At 36.1% G+C, this 25,726-nt stretch overlaps 1 protein-coding gene across 3 annotated transcripts in view; it reads right to left on the reverse strand.

Annotated features, from left to right (window-relative positions):
- Window positions 1–25,726, reverse strand: part of CYP39A1 (cytochrome P450 family 39 subfamily A member 1) — a 101,869-nt gene that overhangs the window by 72,920 nt on the left and 3,223 nt on the right. For 2 of the 3 annotated variants that reach the window (XM_037730154.1, XM_017505134.2), the window contains exons 2-7: window positions 19,255–19,390; window positions 16,725–16,899; window positions 15,131–15,280; window positions 13,795–13,888; window positions 11,041–11,148; window positions 4,645–4,735 (exon numbers count right to left, since the gene is read on the reverse strand). In XM_037730154.1, the coding sequence (XP_037586082.1) occupies window positions 4,645–4,735; window positions 11,041–11,148; window positions 13,795–13,888; window positions 15,131–15,280; window positions 16,725–16,899; window positions 19,255–19,390 (754 nt within the window). The remainder of the gene's footprint in view (window positions 1–4,644; window positions 4,736–11,040; window positions 11,149–13,794; window positions 13,889–15,130; window positions 15,281–16,724; window positions 16,900–19,254; window positions 19,391–25,726) is intronic. The other variant, XM_037730153.1, reaches the window with a different exon arrangement.

The raw sequence follows: 25,726 nt of genomic DNA on the forward strand, positions 1-25,726 counted from the left end.
GTTAGTTCTTTGAAAACAAAATTGACAAATATATAGCTACAATGACCAAGAAAGTAAAACAGGACCCGAACTAAAATTAGGAATGAAATATTTGCTTTTCTAGTGCCCTTATGGAAATATAATTGATTGTGGGGAACACTATGAAAAATTGTATACCAACAAATTAGATTATCTAGATGAAATGGACATATCCCTAAAAAGACATAAAGTATAAAACTGACTCAAGAAGAAATAGGTAAGTAAATAGACCAGTAACAAGCAGAAAAATTGAATTAATTTTAAAAATTTGTCAAAAAGAAAATACTAGGACTAGATCACTTCATTGGTGAATTCCACCATATGTTTAAAGAATAAATTACATTAATCTTTCATAAGTTCTTCCAAAAATTAGTAGAGGAAGAAGTACTTCCAAATTCACTCTCTAAAGCCAGAGTTATCTTGATACCAAAACCAAACAGTTATCATAAGAAAATTATGTCAATATTCTTTATTAATATAGATGCAAAATTCATTCAAAAAAAATACTAGCAAACTGAATCTCGCAACATATAAAGAAAATGATACATCAGGATTAAGCAGGATTTATTCCAGAAATGCATGGATACTTTAAGACCTGAAAATCAATTAACGTAAAACATTATAATGTAAAACAGTACACTAGGTGAAGGAAGCAAGACACAAAGGACCACATATCATATGTTTCCATTCAGATGAACTGTCCACAAAAGGCAAATGTGTCAGGACAATAAGCAGATTAGTGGCAGTCAGAAGCTAGAAATAGAAGGAAATGGAAAGTGACTCCTAATGGGTATAAGGTTTCTTTTGAAGGTGATACAAATGTTCTGGGACCAGACAGTGTTGATGGTTGCAATCTTATAAATTTATTAAAAACTACTAATTTTTACATCTTGAAAGGGTAACTTTTATGGTGTATGAATTATATAGTTATATATAATTTTATTTATAAGTTGATGCATGTTACATTTGCATAAACTTATAGCTCAGGATGAAAACCTGAGAACACACTTACTTCTACCTTCCTCTATCCCAATGTCCCATTTAAAAAAATGAAGCCAGATACACTGGCACACACTTGTAGTCCTAGATACTTAGGAGGCTGTGGCAGAAGGATCACTTGAGCCCAGGAGCTCCAGGTTATAGTGAGCTATGATCATACCACTGCACTCCAGGTGACAAAGTGAGACTCTGTCTCTAAAAATTAAATTAAATTAAAATTAAAAAGTGTGCAATTAAAAAATAAAAACACAGCTTGGAAACAAGAAAAGGAAGAAGCAGATAATGAAGACTTAGGAAGATAATAAAGATTTAGACAGATAATAAAGACAGGTAGAAGGCGTACAGGATTAGTTAGAGGAAGTAGAATAATGAAAAGGACCACTCAAAATAATTGGGGCTAAGCAAGCATCTTCACAAAGGAACCCTAAAGAAGTTCTCATTTTAAAGCAAACAAATAGAGAACACAAGAGTAGGCTGAAAGGCAGCTATCAAGGTAGTTCATGAACTAACTGCCTTTAGAAAAGTGGTATGAGTCTGGCCCCTTCCTTTCCCAAGTATTCAATGGTAGTTTTTACCTTGAGATTTGTTTTATAAGAAAGTTGGGCAAAGTGCCTAGAAGTGAGTGTTGAGACCACAGAGATACAGCATTGGAAATTCACAAAAGACATCCCTAAGAAGGATATGGTGATCTTGCAGTAGACAAGAGCATAGAATGGAAAAACTGCTATACTGAGTCAGATTCTTGTTCCATGCCTGTGATGATTAATTGTACGTGTAACTTGACTAGATTGGGGGTGCCCAGATTTGGTTAAACATTATTTCTGGGTGTGTCTGTGAGGGTCTTACTAGTCGATATTAGCATTTCAATCAGTAGATCAGGTAGGGCAGACTGCCCTCCCATGCATGGGTCAGTAAATTTACCCAGAGTTCTCCAGAGAAACAAAAACTCAACAGATTAGATGATGCCTACTGTGATGGTTAATTCTACATGTCAGTCTGGCTGCCCATTGGGGTACTCAGATTAAAGTTTATTCTAGGTGTGTCTGAGAGGGTGTTTCTGGATGACAGATGTGTATTTGAATTCGTGGGCTCAGTAAAGTAGGCTGTAAAATAGGCTGCCTTACCTAATGTAAGTGAGCATCATCCAATCCACTGAGGGCCTGCATAAACAGCACATCACTGGACTTCTCAGCCTCAATAGTCAGGTCAGCCAATTTTTTATAATAAATGTCTTTTGAGCTTTCTCTCTCTCTTGATCTATGTATCTATTTACATCCTATTGTTTCTATCTCTCTGGAGAGTTCTGACTAATACAATGTACTTTAAGGTTCCTTCGTTGACAGAATCCTTTGTATGGACACATGGATTCTTCCTTGCTATCAGCCTCCAAGGATCTGCGGACTCCTCTCACACTCTCACAACATTTAAATTCTTGAACAGCTACTACATCTTATGTATGAATTGATTAAATAGTTTCTGTATAAGTACGGTTTTTAAAAAGTTTGATGTCTTTTATAAATAGTTTTCAATTCTGCAGTGGTGTCCTATAGACTGAAAGCATTGATATAAGGTAGCTGTTACACTGGTAGTACTATTCGAAGGAGCATTTTTTTGTGTCAGAAGAGAAGAATGGGTCCTGAAAATAAACAAGAACATAGAAAAAGACAAAGGGTTTTGTCTTTCTTCCTTAGAATTGGGTTCAAGAGTTCCAGATTCAAGCACTGGAGAAATTCAGGTTGATGCAGAAAATTTAAAAAAAATAAATTTAGATTAATGATGCACTTCCGCTGTGGCCTTCAGGTAAGAGAGGACTCCCCCATTACCCCCATTATCCTCTCTCTACCCTTTTATTTATTTGTATCCTAAAGACCACAAATTTTGGTCTTTTTCTATGTTCTTGTTTATTTTCAGGACCCATTCTTCTCTTCTGACACAAAAAAAATGCTCCTTCGAATAGTACTACCAGTGTAACAGCTAAATTATTTCAATGCTTTCAGTCTACAGGACACCACTGCAGAACTGAAAACTATTTATAAAAGACATCAAACTTTTTTAAAAACCATACTTATACAGAAGCTATTCTCTACCCTTTTATTTATTTGTACCCTAAAGACCACAAATTTTGAGGACCCTAAGTCAGGAAAAGACTCTAGTAAGGAAATGATAAAGGAGAATATCTGACAATCAAGAGTGCATTGCCTTTTCCCATTTGTAGATATGCAGGCATATGCATTTCTGTTTGCTTTGTAGATGCAAGCTGCATAAAGGCCAGTTGTCTTCTCTTGTATTCATCAGTGTCTTTCTAGAATTTAACCTGTTAGCATTGCTGGCATTAAGGGATGCCAAGGCTCACCATTTCTATAAGGTCCAGCATCTGCTGATGCATACTTAAGGCTCAGAGAGTATTACTTAGATATTCATGCTTACCAAGTGAGTTGGCTTTTTGGTTTAACTCAATAAGATGCAATTAAAAAAAAAAACTTTAAATATTTTCAGTAATCATGGAGGGGAGAGGGAAAAGCATTAACTGGCATCATACCTTTTGCCCTATTGTTATATTGTTTTCGTCTAAGAAAACCCTATCGTTTCTTATTCTTTTTATATCAGGATACATAACTTGAAATATTAAGAAGTTTAAAAAAAAATCCACTCCCTGGATTAGTCAAATTATGCTGAATAAACAGGTAGTTGAGTACTCTTTATTCAGGCTTATTTTTGCTTTTTAAAACAGATAATAAACAGCTGATATCTGAACTAAAGAGTTCAAGACAACAATCCCTATATGCAGTTCCTAAATCCTCAAATTTCTAATAATTGTAAGGGTTTTTTGTTTCTTTTTATTTGTTTTTTGTTTGTTGTCTTTTTTTTTTTTTTTCTTTTTGAGACAGAGTCTCACTCCATCACCAGGCGCCAGGCTGGAGTGCAGTGGCACCACCTTGGCTCACTGCAACCTCCGCCTCCTGGGTTCAAGCAATTCTCCTGCCTCAGCCTCCCAAGTAGCTGGTACTACAGGCATGCGCCACCACGCCCAGCTAATTTTTTTTGTATTTTCAGTAAAGACGGGGTTTCACCATGTTGGACAAGATGGTCTCTGTCTCTTGACCTCGTGATCCGCCCGCCTCGGCTCCCAAAGTGCTGGGATTAGAGGTGTGAGCCACTGCGCCCAGCCTGTTTGTTGTCTTTTAATAATACTTTGGTAGCAAGCCTTACCTGACCTCTATATTCCCATTAGGGCTCTTATGTTTTATACGAAATATACACCCTATTACTTCTGTAAAATCTGAAAAATGCTGAACATCAAAACTGTGGACATTCATTCAACTGAGGTAAGGGGCCAAGAGATTAGAACAAACATGTGCATATATATTTAAGTAAGGAAATTAGGCAAATCAAAATCTCTGTAGCACTAATTTCATCATTTAAAAAATGAAGGAGTTGTACTAAAATGCTTGACAGTAATTAAATTCTAGGATTCTACCTGATCAATTTATATCGTGACATATAACAAATTATGTTGAATTCTGGATTATGCTGAATTTTTACAGAATTATTTTGCTTTGCCATTAATGTGTGACAAACATGCATTATTAGCTGTGTCTTTCTATATAACTTAACTCAGGTTAGTACCTGCTGTGCCAAACACAGAAGATATGCCTTCCATAATGGCTCTGTAGACATCAGGATGAGAAAGAACGTATGCAAGTGTCCAAAACGCAACCTTAAAAAGAAAAACATATATCAAAAATATGAACCTCTTTGAAGGTAAACAAAAGCATACTTAGTATTAGTCATAATTTTTTTTTGTATAGAAAGAACGATGTTTAAATTAACCTTAAGAGCACATTAGTAGAAAGCATCCTTTGAAAACAGATATTATAATAAGAGATACATAATATAACTCTAAAAAGTCATATTTAAATTTTCATTGGCACCATAATTTAACTATATTATTTAAATAGATTAGACATCTATCTTCACTAAAAAATGATAAAAGTTATTCTTATTAATGAGCAACATAAAATATTACATAGGCATATATTAAAATTTCAGAAGCAACTAATTATGACACTTAAGAATATTAATCCAAAACAATTAAAGATTTAAACAATTAAACAATTCAAGATTTAATTTCCTTAGAATACAAGTGAATTAGCAAAGTTTATATTCTGCAAGTGAAATGTAGTAGTTTTAGATAAACCCAGGAAAACATAGCAGGAAATCATTCCATAAACTGAATTATGAGAGTACTCAATGTCAAAAATAGAGTCCTTTTTTGGCTCTAAATTAGTAAATAAAAGAAAAAAATTGATGAGTCTTTCACATTTGAATGCTATTGAATATAGATATTTGCACATTTTCTCTCTTGGCCACTCAAAATTATTTCATACCTTTCCTCATTATGGAATTGCAAGATAAAATCATACTGCTTTACATCTTAAAAATTAGCTTCTTCCTCAGGTAGATAGTTTTGCTTCCGTTCTTGGGTTACATAATAAAGAAAACCTGTATAAAATCATCCAAAGAAGCTTGGGTTTCACTTTCATTATTTTCTAAATTCATTTATTACGAAAGAGATTTCATCTAGGAAAATTAGTCCTGAAATGAATCAGGTAATTCTTTGACTAAATTTAGTCTCTTAGTTTCTTTTGTGAGGTAACATCACGTATCTTTAAATAATACCAATACTCCCCTCTGTGGTCAAAAGAGGAAGAGCAATTGTCCAAAAAGAAGTGCTCGAATAAACCAAGTTAAATACTGTTCATTATTTTTCCCTTTGTAATGTTAAATTGATAGTGCAAGGATAAATATGGTACTATTTACATAAACAAGGTGAATAGGGAAACCAAGGGTCCTCAATTCAGAGACCTTCTTTCAGGAGTATTACCCTGATTAAGAAAGATTTATCCTAGAGATTATCTAGTTCATTTTTACAGATGATGAAACAGATACTCAGATAACTATCTTGTCCTGTCTTTACTCAGGCCTCCTTTCTACTATTAATTACAGATAAAGGTGCTGAATTATTGGATTCAATTAATAACTACTCCATGCTCACTGCATCTTATTTGAAGAGTCAAGAGTTCATGTTAGGGGAAAAAAATAGTGATAATACATAGTGAATTAGTTTGTTTTCACACTGCTTTGTAAAGAATTCCCTGAGACTGAGTAATTTATAAACAAAACAGGTTTAACTGACTCACAGTTCTGCATGGCTGGGGAAGCCTCAGGAAACTTATAATCATGGCAGAAGGCAAATGGGAAGCAAGGCTCATCTTACAGGTTGGGAGGAAGAGGGGGTGTGGGAAACAGTCAAACACATTTAAAGCATCAGATCTTGTGAGAGCTCACTCATTATCACAAGAACAGCATGGGGAAAATAGCCCCCATTATCCAATCACCTTCCACAATGTCCCTCCCTTTACATGTGGGGATTACAACTCAATATCAGATGTGGGTGGGGTCACAGAGCCAAACCATATCACATAGATTTTCAGTTACACAAAAGAGGGGTTCATAGTAGTATGTGCCTAATTATACTTTTAGGGATTCAATAAAATTGGATACTACTTCTTAAATGACAAACACAAGGAATTTAGCTAAATTACAAATGACTGTTGCCTTTTTTAATGTCTCTTTTTTTCTTAACAGATTTCTGTTTCTACATTTTTTCTATTTTTAAAAAAGCCAAAATATTTTTAAAACATAAAAAAGGCATGCAAAAGAAAGTAAAGAGTTAATAAAAGTGTATATGCATTACCAAATCAATAAGTAAGAATAAGTGACCTTGAAGTCTTTGTGCACCCACATTTGGGAAAGGAGTCAATAACTGCTCCCAACGGTATCAATTAGTATTTTGTGAAACTGTTCAAGTCCATGATCAGAGATGGGCAAGAAGAAAAAGGGCCACTCAGCTCACCGAACTGCAGAAGCAGGCACCACAATGCCATTCCGTTGCTTTGGAGAGGAAGAACAAAGGAGACAAGGGGCAAGGAGGAAAGCTCTGTATCTTTGCTGGGTCTAAGAGAAGACGAATTGAGTGTGTTCTTTGGTATTGTTGATTTATCCATTCAAAAAGAGATTTGGAAGGAGTCTCTATAACATGTCAGAGAGTCTTCTTCCAATAATGGTAAACACAAATATGTATGAGATAATTTCTGTCCAAAGAATTTTCACATCTAGTTGGGAATATGAATACATATCGGAGAAAAATGAACTAAATGTACAAGACAGTGAGAGAGCAAACCCATGTTACAAAAAAATAAATGCTGTGGGAGTTGAGAGTGGGATGGGGTAGCGATTGCTACTGAAACTATTTAGAAAGAACTTCAGAGATGCAGCAGATAAAAAAGGTAAAACGTCAGCTTTGTGATTGGTTTGGAGAAATCTTCTAAAAAACATCTGCACAGCAAAAGCACAATCATTAGAGTGAATCGGCAACCAACAGAATAGGAAAAAATTTTTGCAGTCTACCCATCTGACAAAGGGCTAATATCCAGAGTCTACAAAGAACTAAAGCAGATTTACAAGAAAAAAAACAAATCCATTCAAAAGTGGGCGAAGGATATGAACAAACACTTTTCAAAAGAAGACATATGAGGCCAACAAACATATGAGAAAATGCTCATCATCACTGGTTATTAGAAAAATGCAAATCAAAACCACATTGAGATACCATCTCACACCAGTTAGAACGGCGATCATTAAAAAATCTGTAGACAACACATGCTGGAGAGGATGTAGAGAAATAGAAACACTTTTACACTGTTGGTGGGAGTGCAAATTAGTTCAACCATTGTGGAAGATAGTGTAGCGATTCCTCAAGGATCTAGAAATAGAAATTCCACTTGACCCAGCAATCCCATTACTGGGTATATACCCAAAGGATTATAAATCATTCTATTATAAAGACATATGCACATGTATGTTCATTGTGGCACTGTTTACAATAGCAAAGGCCTGGAACCAACCCAAAGGCCCATCAATGACAGACTGGACAAAGAAAATGTGGCACATATACACCATGGAATACTACGTAGCCATAAAAAACGATGAGTCTGTGTCCTTTGTAGGGACATGGATGAATCTGAAAAACATCATTCTCAGCAAACTGACACAAGAACAGAAAATGATGAGTTTGTGTCCTTTGTAGGGACATGGATGAATCTGGAAACCATCATTCTCAGCAAACTGACCCAAGAACAGAAAACCAAACACCGCATGTTCTCACTCATAGGTGGGTGTTGAACAATGAGAACACATGGGCACAGGGAGGGGAACACACACTGGGGTATTTTAGGGGGATGGGGGGCTAGGGGAGGGACAGCAGGGACAGGCAGGAAAGTTGGGGAGGGATAACACTGGGAGAAATACCTGATGTAGGTGACGGGGGATGGAGACAGCAAACCACCATGGTATGTGTGCACCTATGCAACAATCCTGCAAGATCTGCACATGTACCCCAGAACTTAACATACAACAAAAAAGAAAAAAAAAATGTAAAGTGGTAAAAAAAAAAAAAATCATTCGGCAGTCAGAAATTTCTTGGAACTTAGAAAGTTTTTCCATAAAAATAATTTCATAAATTATAGTTAATATCTTGGGCTATAATGGAGCTTCCTGGGGATCTGGTACCTAGCCCATCTGATGCCTGAGCTCTGAGCCCCATAGGCCTTGAGGCATAGTACAAAGCAGGAGAGGGGAAATAAAGATATAATCTGGCTGCAGGAAAAGACAGGCCCCACCCCCTACACCTCTAGCAGGGCTTCTGGCACTCTCAGCAGCAATAAAGGTCACAAAAGCCAGGACAGCAGTGGATTCTCCCACTCTGGGGCCTTTGAGCCATCAAATACTTGGAAGCCAGGATAATCTATCTTCATTATTAGTGGGTCATTGAAAGTAATGCTTGATTGAAGCTAGGGAGACAATTTTTGTAAGGGAAGAAAATCAGCATTTATTGAACACCTACACTGAACCAGGTACTAATAGCCACGATCTATTTCTTACCAAATAATTCTTACATCTACCCCTTGAGGTAGGTATAGCATTAATCCCATTTTACAGATAAGGGCACTGAGGCTTGAGCAGGTTAAACAATTGGCCCACTGTTACCCAGTGCTGGGAATTGGCTTTGGACCAGACTCTAAAGCCTCTCCAGGGTCTCTGCTTGCTCACCAGGCTGCCTCTTGGAGATACCAACAAGAGCCAGTGAGATGGAATTTTCTCTAATCATCAGACACTTCCTTTCTGAAATGAATGTTTTAAATCCTTTCAGACCAGCGCCAGCAACAAATTCCAAAGAACTGACTTCCCATGTGTCAGATCAATGGAGCTTTGTGTGTCTTTCTTCTGGGGGATCTTTCTTCTGGGGGATGTTTCTAATGAGATCTTGAAAATTAATTCTCTGACAGGAGTGGCTGTTTTGTTGGTACTTTGGGAGTTGTTTTGATGTTTGCTTTTCAATTTTGCTGTAGCTTAATCAGTTTCCAAGAAAATTTAAGGAAAAACGAGAGAATAATATTATAGGTACATAAAGAAGGAGAAGGGTTTAGACTACTTTTACTTGACCATATCGGATGAAATGTTTCTTCCACTAGGTAACATACATTTGAGCAAAGAGGCCAGAATTTCTATCTCTTCTCTTTTTACAGTAAGTTTTTCAACAACTTAAGGGAAACTAGAATATCAGGACATAGAAAGCCTTTAACAACCTAGGCCTTTATTAAAGTAAGGCTAAATAAATAATACTTAAAACATCTTCCTCATTTCTATTTGTTGGAAGAAAATGGAATAAAAATGACCACACATATCATTAGGGTTGGGTTAAATTCTGTTTAGTAGAAAACAAATATATTTAAAAGGTTACCCTTTAATTTTGGATAATATTAGTATCTTAGGCTAATGTAAGAACCTCCTGTCCCAGGAAACTGGTGTGCATTGAACATGACGTGGTAGACAAATCTCATGGTTCTAATTTAATTCATGACAGCTTAAAAAAAAAACAACAACAACAGTTTTTTGGCTGCACGAGGTGGCTCATGTTTGTAATCCCCACTACTCAGGAGGCTGAGGCAGGAGAACCACTTGAACCCGGGAGGCAGTGGTTACAGTGAGCTGAAATCATGCCATTGCACTCCAGCCTGGATGACAGAGCAAGACTCCATCTCAAAAAAAGAAAAAAAAAAAAAAAAGAAACAGTTTTTTAAGTCTCTGCTCTCTTTAGAAGTGTTGAAAGTTCCAACTTCACCAGCACCATTCATGCAGAAGCTCATAGGACCATAATGCTAAGTAATGCAAACAGGAATGGTAATGAAAACAGGAATGGCACACAGAAGGAGAATGGGTACAAATGGAAAGAAAGAGCTAATATTCATTGATACTAGCTAGGCTTATCTTGTTAAATCCTCACAACAACTTTTTAGAGAAATGAGAACTACCATTTATTAAGCACCCAAGTTCTAAGACCACAGTAGAAGGTTTATGTACATTATCCTTTTTTTACCCTTATTAGGTAAAATACTACATTATCCCTTGTTAGGAAATGGAGGCACAGAGAATTTGAGTTACCACCATGAAAGTCTACAACTATGACTTGGGATGTCTGGATGGAAGCCCAATTTACCTGAAGCTATCCATTTGCTCACTCTTTCCAATAAAAGTGTGTGGCCAATCCCTATTCATCTTTTCAATATCAATACTAAGCACAATGGTAGAAATACAAAAAATGCTCCCTAAACAGAGGTTGTGTACAACTTGCCCCAAAGGGCAAGCTTTTCCTTCGTTCTGTTACACGCTGACTTTCAGAGGACAGAATTCACTTGGGATCTGTTTTGCCTCCTTTATGACCTAATCAGATTTCATTAGGCATTCAGCTTTGATTTTTATCTCACAACTAAATCCACTGTAATTTTTTTCTATTCCATAATGAGTGAAAAGGGTAGAAAAAAAATGAAAGAAAGAAATGAACAGAAAAAAATTAAAGGACTGTAGAGAGCAATGTAACTCAAACATTACTAATATACTTACAGGAATGACATTAGACAGAGAAGCCCAAAGCAGTAAGAGCCCATAACTGGGTGAGTTTTCTTTACTTGCTACTGTCTCTACAATATCCACTGTAGCTTGCAATAATGCCTGTTCAAAAGAAATAAACATTGTCAAGCCATGGCTATGTGACAAAGATTGATGTTAATAAATGAGATCATGCATTTTTCTTTAATATGAAATAAATCATTTCTGCCATTCCCAGGTTTTGTGGTTTGAGGCATGCCAAGGGACTTATGTCCTTACTGTAGTACAGTAATCAGAAGTAGGGATTCTTGAGCTTGATTGCCTCACTGCATTTGTTCAAATCCTGCTTCAGTAGACCACTGAAATCTATTTATGCAGTTGAAGACAACAAAATCTTTTAAATTTCTTCTTAGTCCACATGTTTTTTTAAATATTAGTATAAAATCGCAAGCTCAGCCGGGCGCAGTGGCTCACACCTATAATACCAGCACTGTGGGAGGCTGAGGTAGCAGATCATGAGGTCAGGAGTTCGAGACCAGCCTGGCCAATATGGTGAAACCTCGTCACTACTAAAAATACAAAAATTAGCCAAGCATGGTGGCATGCACCTGTAGTCCCAGCTACTCGGGAGGCTGAGGCAGGAGAATTGCTTGAACCTGGAAGGCAAAGGTTGCAGTGAGCCAAGATCACACCACTGCATTCCAGCCTGGGCAACAGAGCAAGACTCTATCTAAAAAAAACAAGCTCTGCGTGAACACTGCTAGAGGAAAGCAGAGGTGCAATACATCAAAAAATAAAGTTAAACTGCTCATTGATGTTCAAGTTGAATTCTCTCCTGAAGTTTTAAACACTGGATTGGCTTCAGCAAAATTCAAATTTATTTTTTATTCAAATAGTGATATGGTTTGGCTATGAACCCACTGAAACCTCATCTTGAATTCCCATGTGTTGTGGTAGGGATCCAGTGGGAGGTAACTGAGTCATGGAGGCAGATCTTTCTAGTGCTGTTCTCATGAAAGTGAATAAGTCCCATGAGATCTGATGGTTTTACAAAGGGGAGTTTCCCTGTACAAGTTCTCTCTCCTTTTGCCTGCTGCCATCCATGTAAGATGTGACTTGCTCCTCCTTGCCTTCTACCATGATTGTGAGGGCTCCCCAGCCATGTGGAACCATTAAACCTCTTTCTTTTGTAAATCACCCAGTCTCACGTATGTCTTTATCAGCATGAAAATGTACTAACACAAATAGGGAGTTAGACTACCTACGATTGAAAATAACTCATTTCTTCAGAGTAAGAAAAATAAATGCTATTCTAGAGGTACTGTTGGTAAAGAATTTTGACTGGAAATTTTAAAATTCTGTTTGCTAGGCCCACAGATTACAGATCTATCTGGGTATACCTTTTATATACATGTGTTTTTGCCCCTAAGTCCTAGAAAATAATGCAAAGAAAATATGCATTTGTCTGGGTTGTTTATAAAACAAAAATATTAGCTGAAATATAGTTTGTCAGTGAAGGGCCTTCCAGTAGGGCTTCCTATCCCCTTTATTCAGGAAGGAGATAACTAAACGCTCATATGGTCCTTTTTCCTAAGGCCATCGTGCTTTCTAGTTTTAAGCAAAGCTGTTTGTGGTAATACTTGCTGTTTAACTAAAAACAAACAAAAACTTTTGATGCCATGTTTAAACGTAAAAATATTTGAAGAGATTTTTTTAAATGATGATAGCAATGATACGCTCCTATCCAGTCCTCTGTTCTCAGTGCTTTACAAAAATTAAATCATTCAATTCCCACAACAACTTTATGAGGTAGATAAGGAAACTGAGGCCAAGAGACTAGGTATTATGCCCAAGGTTACACAACCAGTTGACTGCATTTGAGCCTAGGCAGTACAGGCCAAATGAAACCCAGTCTCTGTGGGCAGACCCTGGCATCAAGTAGTTTTCAAAAGGTCCAAGAGGTGATTCTAATGAGGAGGCAGAGGTGAGAAACATTCATTAGAAAACATGTGAACCAAAGGTAAGGCTTGTTAAACCAGATTGTTGGGATCTACCTCAAAGATTGATTGATTGATTGATTGATTGATTGATTGATTTAGAGACAGGGTCTTGCTCTGTCCCCCAGACTAGAGTGCAGTGGCAAAATTATGGCTTGCTGCGGCCTTGATCGTCCAGGCTCAAGCATGATCCTCCCACCTCAGCCTCCCAAGTAGCTGGTACCACAGGTGTTTGGCACCATGCCTGGCTAATTTTTTTTAAAATAATTATTTGTAGAAATGAGGTCTTGCTATATTTCCCAGGCTGGTCTTGAACTCCTGAGCTTAAGCAATTCTCCTGCCTCGGCCCCCTCAAAGTGCTGGGATTACAGGCATGAGCCACCATGCCTGGCTTACTGCAGAGTTTTTGATTGAGTGATTCCGAGGTGATGCTGCTGCCGTCAGTTTATGGGTCACATTTGAAGAACCACAGATCTGGAATAGCACTTAGGTCATGGACTCCTAGTGCCTGGCTTTTTAAATTATACTATTCTCCCTCCTTGCATCTAAACAAACAACTAATGGTAGTGGCATCAACAACAAAGTCGTCTACTATGCTGTGAGAAGGTAACAATAAAATAATGTATCTCAACATGTCCAGTACAGTGGGTGACACAAAAATGATATATAATAAATCTCATGTGTTTTAGCAACATATATTTTAACAACCATAATTTATTACTGTCTTTATTTCATATATGTCAGAAAAAAAAAGAGGGTAAGAAATACTTACCATGGAATTATCTTTTGCAGATGTACATGCTTTTATATTTGGAATGTTTTTCTCTAACAATTCCAGGAGCCATTTTTTGGATTTTGACCAGTTTCTACATGAGGACAAAATATATAGAAATTAATTTGAAAGCACTTTAGAAATAATAGGTCATAGCATAAGGGGATATCTGTGGAATGAAAATTATTTCTCTAAATGTATTCTTCATTTTTAGGTATAATTTCATGAAAGGTCTACCTTCGGAATTATTACTCCACAAGAACAAATGGGGAGGCGAAAAAACTACATTTTAGTGTCTTTTGTAAATAAAAGTTTGGAGCCCTATTGGATTGGCACTGAATAAGAAGGCAGAACCCACAACTTGCTTGGTCTGCTTTTAATGCAGCTGCTATAAGTTGTAGGAGAATGAAAACCCAATGCACGGAACCAATTGCTGACTTAAGCTGGGAATAACAAACTGGTGCTAATCTTCTAAATCTTTTCTCAACAATCACCATTGTAGACCAATAGTCTATGTGTCCCTCCCAAATCTTTATATGTTGAAATCCTAATGCCCAAGGTGATGGTATCAGGAGGTGGGGGTTTTGGGGTGGTAGCTAGGTCATAAGGATAGAGTCCTCATGAAAAGGAGTCGTACCCTTATAAATGGGGTCTGAGGGAGCTCGTTTGCCCCTTTTGCCACCCGAGAATGCAGTGAAAACTTGGGAGTATGCAATCTGGAAGGGGCCCTCACCAGAACGTGACCATGCTGGCACCCTCATCTCAGACCTCCAGCCTCCAGGGCAATGAGAACTAAATTTCTGTTGTTTATAAGCTTCCCAGTCTATGATACTTTGTTATAGCAACCTAAATGGAGTAAGACATAAAGCTACCACCAAGAAATTTCTAAATCATGCAGTTGCTTTGCATATGCCTCATTTTAAAAACATTTGTCTGAGCCAACTGTGAGAAATGCATTTGACCACATCCATGTTTGCCTCAAAGAGAATGAGAACAGTTTATGATTCTAAGACTGCTCATGTTGATGATTTAGCAGGAATTCTAACTGCAGCAATGAATGCAATAATAATACACTGTACATGGGATAAAAGGCCTTAAAATAAATTCTTAATCCCATCAATTTCTCTCTCTCTCTCTCTCTCTCTTATTTTTTTGTTCATCAAAATTAGGAAAGCATCTCTCTTCTTTGGTCCTCCTTCAATTAACATACAGACACCAGAAACAAACACCTTCTCTCCCACTTAAACTGCTATTACATGTACTTAGAACAGAAAAACGAAAGGTGCATGAATTGCCGAGAGGAGCTTGATGAAAGAATTAATTGTAGGAAACAAACCTTAGAAGAGACTCTGGCAACTGGGACCCATACTCAAAATCTTCGTCATAAGCTTGAAAATGCTGGTGGAACTCCTTGATTTTCTTCTTGTTTGTGGGAAACAAACTTTTATTAAAGAGCATATTCACTGTGACTGGATAAAGCAGATGTCTACAAGACAGAAACACAGAAAGTCAGACCCAAAGACCAAAGAAGAAAGGCAAAGGATACAAAGCAGGGCATTATTTCATAGCAATACATGAGGGACAGATAATATGTGGCAGCTTCTCTTGGGAAAAAGTCACTCTTAAGAAGTTTTGATATTTGCTTACTGTGGTCAAGATAATACAGGTGGAATTAAAACTGTGGTTTGATTTATCTGAAGATATTTAAAAGCTTTCTAAGCAAGCATATTAGACTCTGACAAATATGAGATAATAAATTGATCTAATACAATTCAACAAAATTTTATTTAGCAAATAATAATAGCTAAGATATAGTCCATGCCTTTAGATAGCAACAACAACAAAAACAAAGAATCAGGGCAATATTAGTCACCAAATTTCCTAATTTCTCACAGGATCCCATAAATTCAAACTACTGCCTATTGAAATATAGTACATATCATCAATAAGTTTTACCATTAAGAGAATAAAGTGATCACTACAGCATACTTAAGATAAACAATATAAAATATTGTTAACATGCCTTAAAACATTTAATACTATTTATTTTTTATTTACCATCCCTTCATAATCTCCTTCTGTCAAAGCTTCAAAAATATCCAAGAACATTTTGTTCATTTCAATATCTTCATTTTGTTATAGATATTGGGTATGTTTCAGCACATTTTTTAATTTGGTTATTTTTGTGTCCCCTCCTCCGCCGCCCACTACTGGACCTCTAAGAAAATGTTCAGTGTCTTTTGGTTTGAGTCTGTACTGCTGATTCTTACCTGGGGCATTCCAGGATTCTGCTGAAATGGCAAAGTGACTCAGGTAACTTCAACTTACCAAATCTCTGTATGCATGTGGGAAATATTTTTCATAGCTCCCATGCCCAGTCTTTAAATTTTCCAGAAAGCTTCAGAATAGGGCTGACTTTGTCTGCTGCTCTTCCCTGGGACTTCCCTTAATAGAGGACCCTGGAGCTCAGTCCTAAGGCCCACAATGACTTTGCCTGAGCCACTTGTTAAGTACCACAAGCATCTCCTGGACATTTTTCACCAGTTTTTGATTCCATCTTCTCCCCCATCCTCTCAATGTCCTCTCATTCTAATAATCACAAATTGTGCTGAATGTTTTAACAAAATTCTGATGGAAGGATGAAAATTGTAAGAGGTAAATCCATGTAATTTATACACAATCGTATGGAATGACTAAGGAGAAGTTACCGCAAATGTATTAAAATGATTGTATTGGCTTATTTGCTCACCACAAAATAGAAATGCTGAACTGAATTAGAATTTAAAAGATTAAAATAATCTCTTAATAGCCTAGTGAGGTATATTTCATTAATCAATCTGACAATTTTTGAAGTCCAATGTATAGGATTCTTTTTTTTTTTTAATTTAAAACAAAAAGCAAGACTAAATCATACCAATGCATCTATTTACCTTACTAAGTTGTTCAGGTCCATTGTCCCATGAGTGCCTAAACTCTCCAGTTGTTCATGTAATTCTTCAGTCAGTTGCCCAGCAAATTGATGAAGATTGACAGTCCCCATTTTCCCTTTCAACATAATATAGAGTTTTTCATGCAGTGCTAAAAAGACATTCTTTGGAATTGATGCTATGAACAAAGAAAACTATTTTCAAAACAAGCAACAACTCCTTGAAACACAGTCAATATATCTCTACTATTATTTGGTCAGGAGGGACTACCACTGAAGTCCTTCCAGCACCTAAAGTCATCTCTGGTAAATAAAAGTAGATAAAGGTTTGACCTACTCTCAGCTGAGTGTGGTGGCTCACGCCTGTAATCCCAGCACTCTGGGAAGCCGAGGCAGGCGGATCACTTGATATCAGGAGCTCCAGACCAGCCTAACCAACATGGTGAAACCCTGTCTCTACTAAAAATAGGGAAATTAGCTGGGTGTGGTGGCAGGCACCTGTAATCCCAGCTACCGGGGAGGCTGAGGCAGAAGAATCGTTTGAACCTAGGAGGAGGAGGTTGCAGTGAGTCAAGATCGCACCACTGCATTCCAGCCTGGGAGACTGAGACTTTATCGCAAAACAAACAAACAAAAAAGATTCAACGTATGCTGTGAGATAGTGAACGTCTATTCACTTTAAGGGATAATCTACAAATGGGTGATGAAGAGAGCTGATATTTTCAGCCCTCCTCCCTCCAAATCTATAGTCCAGATACTTTAAAAAAACATATTTTACATATTCCAACATTTCAGAGGCTGTTCTGTCTGCTCAGAATATTCTCTCCTTTGCTTTACCCATATCTACTCCCACCCAATCCCACACACTTATACCTATGAGCTTCAAACTTCTACAAATTTCTATTTTTCCTTCAGGTATCTTCTTGAATATTTCACCAGGAGGCCTTTCTGAACCCTATGAATAGCTGTGAACCCACTATTTCCTTTGTTAGCATTCATGCTCCTTCTACAATACACACTCCCATTTAGGAATTGGAGTTTACTTTTTACTCATTTTTTAATTTATTTTGAAGTAACTTTTTCTTTTTTAAAAACATTTTGGCTTTTAGATTCAGGAGGTACATAGGCAGGTTTGTTATATGAGTATATTGTGTTATGCTGAGGTGTGGGGTATGAGTATATTGTGTTAATCCCATCACTCAGGTAATGAGCACAGTACTCTAATAGTTTTTCAACCTTTGTCCCCACCCCATCCCCCTCCAGGAGTCCCCTATGTCCATTGTTGTCATCTTTATTGAAGTAACTTTTTCAAAGAATAAGTTTTAATTTTGTATTTCATCATCCTATTATGTGTAAATTACATTTTGTATAAGTTAATGAAAAACAGTTTTTAGATTTCCTGAGCATATATCTTCTCTACGGTTAGAGAATATATGAGAGGAATGGGAAACTGATTCAAGAATAAATATTAACATATTTCATCTGCTAAACAGAAATATTTAAGCATAAAAGTCCACAGAAGAGGCCCAGGTGAAAAAACACAATCATTTCCATACACCTCCGACAGGTAACTTAGTAAATTTTTCTGAAGGCATATGTGACTCTGCAGATCAAAGGCCTTCAAAATATTTATATTCTTTGATTTGAAATTCCATAGTCCAAACATCAAGAAGCACTAAATAATCAAAGAATTTAACCAACAGGTTGTGATGATCATGCAAACAAGAAAAAAAAAAAAAAATATATATATATATATATATATATATATATTGATTACTGGTAGCTTTTAAAATAAACTTTCTTGTCTTAATGGCAAGAAGTGCACAAGAGATTAAATAAAAAGGAATTGAAGAAAAAAGGGAAACAGAGAGAAAGATGCCATAGAGAATAGAAGCAAGTGAAAACATCGTGAAAGCACAAAAAAGAACCAGACACAAAATGAACCAGCTCTGCATTCCAGCGAGGACAAATGGCCCCAGTACACACATTCGCAGGCTGGGAAGAAATGAAGACAGACAGCCACACTGGAAGCATGCTGACTGTGCAATCTGGCAGTCTCTGAAGATGGAGGATTTGTGAAAGGCAAGTCAAGCTCCCACTTACCGTAATAGCCCTATAAAATATATCAGGAAATGCCATTGTAAATGATGTACTAAGCCATGGAATTCTACTTTCAGGGAGCTGAGCAACATGTAATCAGGCCAAGAGTTATATAGCCTGTAGAACATTGTATACACAGCAGTTGAAAAGAGTCAGTGACATCTTGGAAGCTGTAACATGATACAGATTCCAAATATTCTCTAAAGAAAACACCAATGAGGTAACCTTATCACTTTCACATATCTGATTCAAATGTATTAGGCTGCCATTCATTTTTATTTCAACGGCAAAACTCATATTCTTTTCCCCTTCTAGCCATACCTCAAGAATAAAATAATGGATTCTCATCATTCCTGATAGAGGAGTGGACGTCTAAAACTACTCTTGGATTCCAATGTTGGATTTTGAATGGGCTACCTGAAAATATTCTTTACCTGTACGATAAACGAGATTTTGCACTGCTTGTTCAAAATCTACTTTTTTGGATTTTAGAAACACATTAATTCCTTCTTCTTCAGTAACAAAGGTCATTCGGTTTCCCATAGCAAAGACTGTAAATATTGGTCCATACTGAAATAAAACAAACACAGATCATATTAGTAAGCATTTCTAAGCCATGGTTTATATTTAAGACCATTTTCCCCAAGAACCCTAATGCTGAAGTTATAAACAGAAAAATTATTAAGATTATATTTGGTAATTAATTATAAATTCTGATTGTTTCAGCCAGATTTGAATTATATAAATTATAATTTGTTCTGTCCCAATATGTAATGTTCCCTTTGATCATGTTATTGCTTATTTTTACCTTCCGTTCCTGTAGTGTAAAATAAGTAGAAAATAATAACTATAAATAATAATTAGAAATTATATCTACATTGTAACATTTAAACATTGTTTTCAAGATATTAGTAGACTTACAAGCAACCTGTAGCTCAATATTGCTCCACAAAAGAGTTCAGAATTGCCAGCTGGTTTACAGGAAATCTGTTATTCAACAATGCCTTGCAATCTTTGTACACTTTTCTAATCTGTTCACTTTCTTAGTTTTCAAAATGACTATTTTACCTATACGACCTACACAACCCTCTCCACTCTGACATAGTGTCCCTGCCTTGTAACTCACTGGAAAAATAGAGCAATCAAGTAGCAGTCTCAGTTTCTTGCTACTAAATCCTGCAAGGTACATACATTTGTACCCATTCTCCATGTGTTTTCCTGCTAACAGGGATGGAAGTTCCTGCCCTCATGAAATGTCAACACTTCTCCATTCGCGTTGCCCTCTTGCCTTCTCTTTCTTCTACATTTATGCCTCTCTCTCCCACATCATTAATTTCCCCCTCTTTATCCAATCACTCTTAGCAGCCTGTGAACATATTGTGGCACAGGGTTCGATATCAGCCATCTATGACCTTGTAGGGGAAAAAAAAGGTCATCATTTTCTCTGGCCTCTAAGTATAATTTAGCAGTTTCTTTCATTATGAATGTGGGCAACAAACCACAATCTTATCCATGATTCTGTCATCAAAAGAATCATCATACTTTCATATTCCATTGCGGTATTATATATATATCAAGGCATGATTTATGCTCACCATTATTTCAGTATTAGTCATTTCTATACCTCCCAAGAGATGGCAAATGATTACTCCTGCAACACACTGTTGGATGCTACTAGGCAACTTGCCGGCCCAAAAGCCATTGAGCCACCAAAAAATGAAGTCCCACTTTTGTACATTAGTAATCCAGACATCTACATTGATTTGTAACATTCCTGATCTATAATTGTTTGTTAACCGGTACTTAAAGAGGACACATTTTCATTGTTAAAGTTTTGTTCAAGTGAGAATTCTTAATTTCCTATTAGTAGGTAGCATTTTGTAACATCTACAAGTACCTGGCCACAACTGTAAACTAACCGTGTTCAAATACATTGAAGCAGCAATTGAGATAACTGTTGATGTGGGGCATTTAAAACAACTGCAATATAACAGAACAGTGAAAGATGGTCATGCACAGTGTTAGAAATTCTGTAACAGGGATTTTGTTGTTGTTGTGTTGCTTTACTTGCTTTCCTTTTCTTTTTTGTATGCAATGTCAGCAGCCTCAGTGTTATGAAGTAAAGGGAGTCACACATGGTATGCTGTAGAAGTAGTGCTTGTTTATTTTTTAATTAAACTTTTTATTTAGAGATAATTATAGATTAACATGCTGTTGTAAGAAATGTTACAGAGAGAACCTACGTATCCATTACTCTGTTTTCCCAGTATAAACATCTTGCAAAACTATAGTACAGTATCACAACCAAGCTATTGGCATTGATACAGTCAAAATACAAAATATTTCCATCACCACAAAGATCCTAAATGATGCCCATTTATAGCCACCCCCACTGTTTCTCCCACTACCACCTCCTCCTTAATCTTGGCAACCACTAATCTGTTCTCTACTTCTGTAACTTTGAATTTCACTATGTTATATAAATGGAAGCATTTAGTATACAAATTTTGGGGATTGGCTTTTCATTCAGTGTAATTTTCTGAATCTTCACCCAAATTGTTGTGTGCCTCAATCATTCATTCCTTTAAATTTCTGAGTAGTATTCCACAGTATGAATGTACAACAGTTTATTTAAACATTATTGAAGGCTGGGCTAGACATGCCTATAATTCCACTGCTTTGGGGGTCTGAGGCAGAAGTATCATTTAAGCCCAGGAGTTTTTGAGGTTGCAGTGAGCTATCATTTGCACCACTGTGCTCTGGCCAAGGCAACAGAGCAAGACTCTGTCTCCAAAAATAAAAATAACAAAAATAAATATGGTTGAAGGACAGTGGATTCTTTTCAGTTTGGGGCTGTCACAAATAGTGCTTCTATAAACATCTGTATCCAAGTTTTTATGTAATCACTAAGTTTCTCTCTGATAAATTCCTAAAAGTACAATTGCCAGGTCATATAGTTAGCTGCGTGTTTAGATGTTTCAGAAACTGGGAAATTGTTTTCTGGAGTGGCTGTATCATTTTTTGTTTCTACCATATGTATGTGTAGTCCAGTTTCTCTGTATCCTTACCAACATTTGGTGGTGTTGCTATTTTTATCTTTGCCATCCTGATGGATGTGTAGTAGTATCTCATGGTTTTAATTTGCATATCTCTAACAACGATCGATGTTGAACATCTTTTCATATGCTTATTTGCCATCTGAATATTCTCTTCCTTGACACTTTTTGTTCATGTCATCTGCTCATTTTCTGACTGGATTTTGTATTTTACTGTTGAGTGATGAGAGTTCTTTGTATACTCTAGATACTGGTCCTTTATTGAATATGTGGCTTGCAAATATTTTATCCCAGTCTGTAGCTTTTCTTTAAATCTTCTTAATTAACTCTTTTACAGAGCAAATGTTTTTAATTTTGATGATGTTCAATTTAGCAGTTTTTCCTTTTATGAACTGTGCTTTTCATGTCAAGTCTAAGAGCTATTTTCTATCCCAAATTAGGAAGATATTCATCTATATTTCTTTTTATATCTTTATGTTTTATATTTAAGTCTGTTATCTATGTTGAGTCAATTTTGCATAAGAATAAGATTCAGATAGAAATTCATTTTGTGTGTGTTGTGGGTGGTTTTTTGTTGTTGCTGTTTTGTTTGTTTTGGCTTACAGCATCAAATTGCTCCATCATCATTTGTTTAAAAAGGCCATCTTTATTTCATTGAGTTGTTTTTGTACCTTTGCTGAAAATCACTTGACATATTTGTGTGACTCTCTCTCTAGATACTCTATTTTGTTTCACTGATCTTTTTGTCTATCCTTCTGCCAATACCACATAGTCTTGATTAGTAATAGGCCTTGATATTGAGTGGCATGATTCCTCTCATTCTATTCTACTTTTTCAAAATTACTTTATGTATTTTAGTTTCTTTCCTTTCCATATAAATTTTAGAATTACCTTGTCTATATCTACAACAAATCTTGCTGGGAATAGTATTTGCATCAAACCTGGATATCAGTTTGGAAGAAACTGACATTTTTAATATGTTGACTTTTCCAATCAGGAACACAGTATATCTCTCCCTTAAGACTTTTGATTTTTTTCATCAACGTTTTGTGGATTTTAGCATACAAGTTCCGTAGGTTCTGTTGGATTTATACCAAAATATTTCTTGAGTGATTATAAATGTTAATGTATTTTTAATTATGGTTTCCACATGTTCATTGTTAGTATGTTACCAAACAATGGATATTTTTATGTTTGCCTTCTATTTATTCCAAGAGTTTTTTTGCAGACTCCTTGGTATTTTCTACATAGACAAGCATGTCATCTGCAAATTAAGACAGTTTTATTTCTTATTTTTCTATCTATATGCCTTTTATTTTCTTTTCTTGCTTTATTGCACCAGCTAAAATTTCCAGCACTATGCTGAATAAAAGTTGTGACAACATAGATCCTTGCTTTGTTCCCCATCACATGGGGAAATCACTTAGTCTTTCATCATTTAAGAGTCCTGTTAACTGTAGAATTTTTGTAGATGTTCTTTATCGAGTTAGGAAATTTCCCTCTATTCCTTATCATGAATGGATATCATGAATGGATATAAAATTTGTCAAATGCTTTTTCTTTATGTGCTTTTTCTTCTTTAGCTTGTTAATACAGCAGCTTGCGTGGTTTGACAGACTTCACTTCATAATTCCTTTCATATACTGATGAATTTCATTTGCTGATATTTCGTTATTTCTGCATTATTATATTCCTAAGTAATATTTGTCTGTAGTTTTCTTCTTCTGTACTATCTGTGGTTTCATGTCAAGGTAATACCAGCTTCATAAAATAGACTGGGAAATGTTCCCTTGTCTTCTACATTCTGGAAGAAATAGTGTAGAACTCACAGTTAATTCTTTTTTAAACATTTGGTATAGTTTTCCAATGACACAATCTGGGCCTAAGGAATTCTTTTGGGGAAGTTATCAAAATAAAAATTCAATTTCCTTAATACTGTAGGGCTATTAAAATTATATATTGCATATTGGATAGTTTTGGTAGAATGTGTTTTTCCATGAATTGATCCATTTTATAGAACTTGTAAATTTATGTTTGTAGTTTTTAATAGTATTTCCTTATCATCCTTTTGATGTCTGCAGTGATATTTCCTGTTTCATTCAAACACTGGTCATTTGTAATTTCTCTACCAGTCTTGAATGAAGTCTGGAAATGTAATTGGTCTTTTCAAAAAAGCAGGTTTTTCTTTAATTGATTTTTTTTTTAACTTTCAATTTCATTGATTTCTGCTCTTCACTATTTCCTTCCTTCTGCTTGCCTTGGGCTTATTTTACTCTTCTTTAGGAGGAGATGATTCTTGAAAGTTTATCAGTTTCAGATTTTTCTTCTTTTCTAATATAAGTACATAGTGATAGAAATTATGCCATATTTTTATTTTCATTCGGTTCAACCTATCTTTTATTTTTCAAGAGACTGGGCTAAAATATAAAGATTCAGAAAAATTTAAAGGGATAGAAAAATAGGTATCATGCAAACACTGACCAAAACAAAGTTGGCGCAGCCATAATAATATAAAAGAAAGTAGATTTTAATCCAACATAGATGACTACAGATAAGACTGTCAAACATGTCTTAGAGTGGCTTAAAGGAGGCGCCCTTCCCAAGAGCTGTTTAAGCAGATAAACTGCAGAAGTTGTCTAATATACCGATTTTAATGTAGAGAAACGTGTCTTTGGGGGCTGCTTGACATCTAGATCCTATGCCCACATTTTCACATTCTACACATGTTGGTGGGAGGTAGACACCACTTCCCTCGTTAGAACCTGAAACATCATGATGCTTTATTGAGCCAGTATTTTTCCAACAGTTTACATAAACCATTTATTGAAATATTTTTGCAAAGCACCAAACTTTAGCCTAGTACACTTTGGGACACTGTGTTTTCAAATAATGTTTCCATGTGTCAACAAATAGATGCTCGTAGATAGCTGCAGATTGCCTGTACTCTTACATGTTTAAAATAAGTCTCTCGGTCACAGTGCCAGAAATTTTATCAATGTCGCATCCTTTAAAAATGGTATGCTTAAAAAAAAGTTCTAATCAACATTAGACTGATATAACCTCGCAGTTTGAAGCATGAACACAATCCTCTGTCTCAATTACAAAGTACAAAGTATCAGACTTGCAATATGTATTTTTCTGTTGTAATGGGGTTTCGTAACTAAAGATTGGGTTTAAGCCATCTCAAGGCTCAACTGGGGTAGTAGTATTCACTACCAAGCTGACACGGTTGGTGGCAGAATTTAGTTTTTCACAGGCTGTCGGACTGAAGACCTTTGATTTTTACTGGGGTTGGCCAGGGCCTCCCCTCTATTTCTTGCCTTGTAGGCTTCTCTATAATGACAGCTCTCGTCATTAAAGAATGCAAACTAGGAAGGCAAGTGAGTCTGCTATCAAGATGAAAGCCTAATCACAGAAGTAACATCAGTTTACTTGTGCCATATTCTGTTGATTAGAGGTGAGTCACTAGGTTTTGTTGACACTCAAAAGGAGGTGATTACACAAGGGAATGGATACAGGATCATTTCAGGTTATCTTAGAAAGCTCACTACCACATGTCTTGATGAGGAAACTTATTAAATAAATGTAGCCACATCCATGCATCTTCAAAGAAAAGAAATAAGAGTTCTATATGCTACTGATATGTAAAAAGTAAATACCTACTGGCAAAAGAACAGTGTGAATAATATGACACATTTTGCTTATGAGGAGGAAAATAAAAGTCTATAATACTATTTGCTTGTATACAGTTAGAGAAACTGTGAAAGGATACATAAGAAATGAACTACACTGTTGCCAAGGCTGGGAATGAGGAGTGAGAACTGGATGGAAGGGAAACAGAGGACGAAGG

Source organism: Cebus imitator, unplaced genomic scaffold, assembly GCF_001604975.1.
Source record: "Cebus imitator isolate Cc_AM_T3 unplaced genomic scaffold, Cebus_imitator-1.0 Scaffold334, whole genome shotgun sequence".
NCBI classification, from domain to species: Eukaryota; Metazoa; Chordata; class Mammalia; order Primates; family Cebidae; genus Cebus; species Cebus imitator.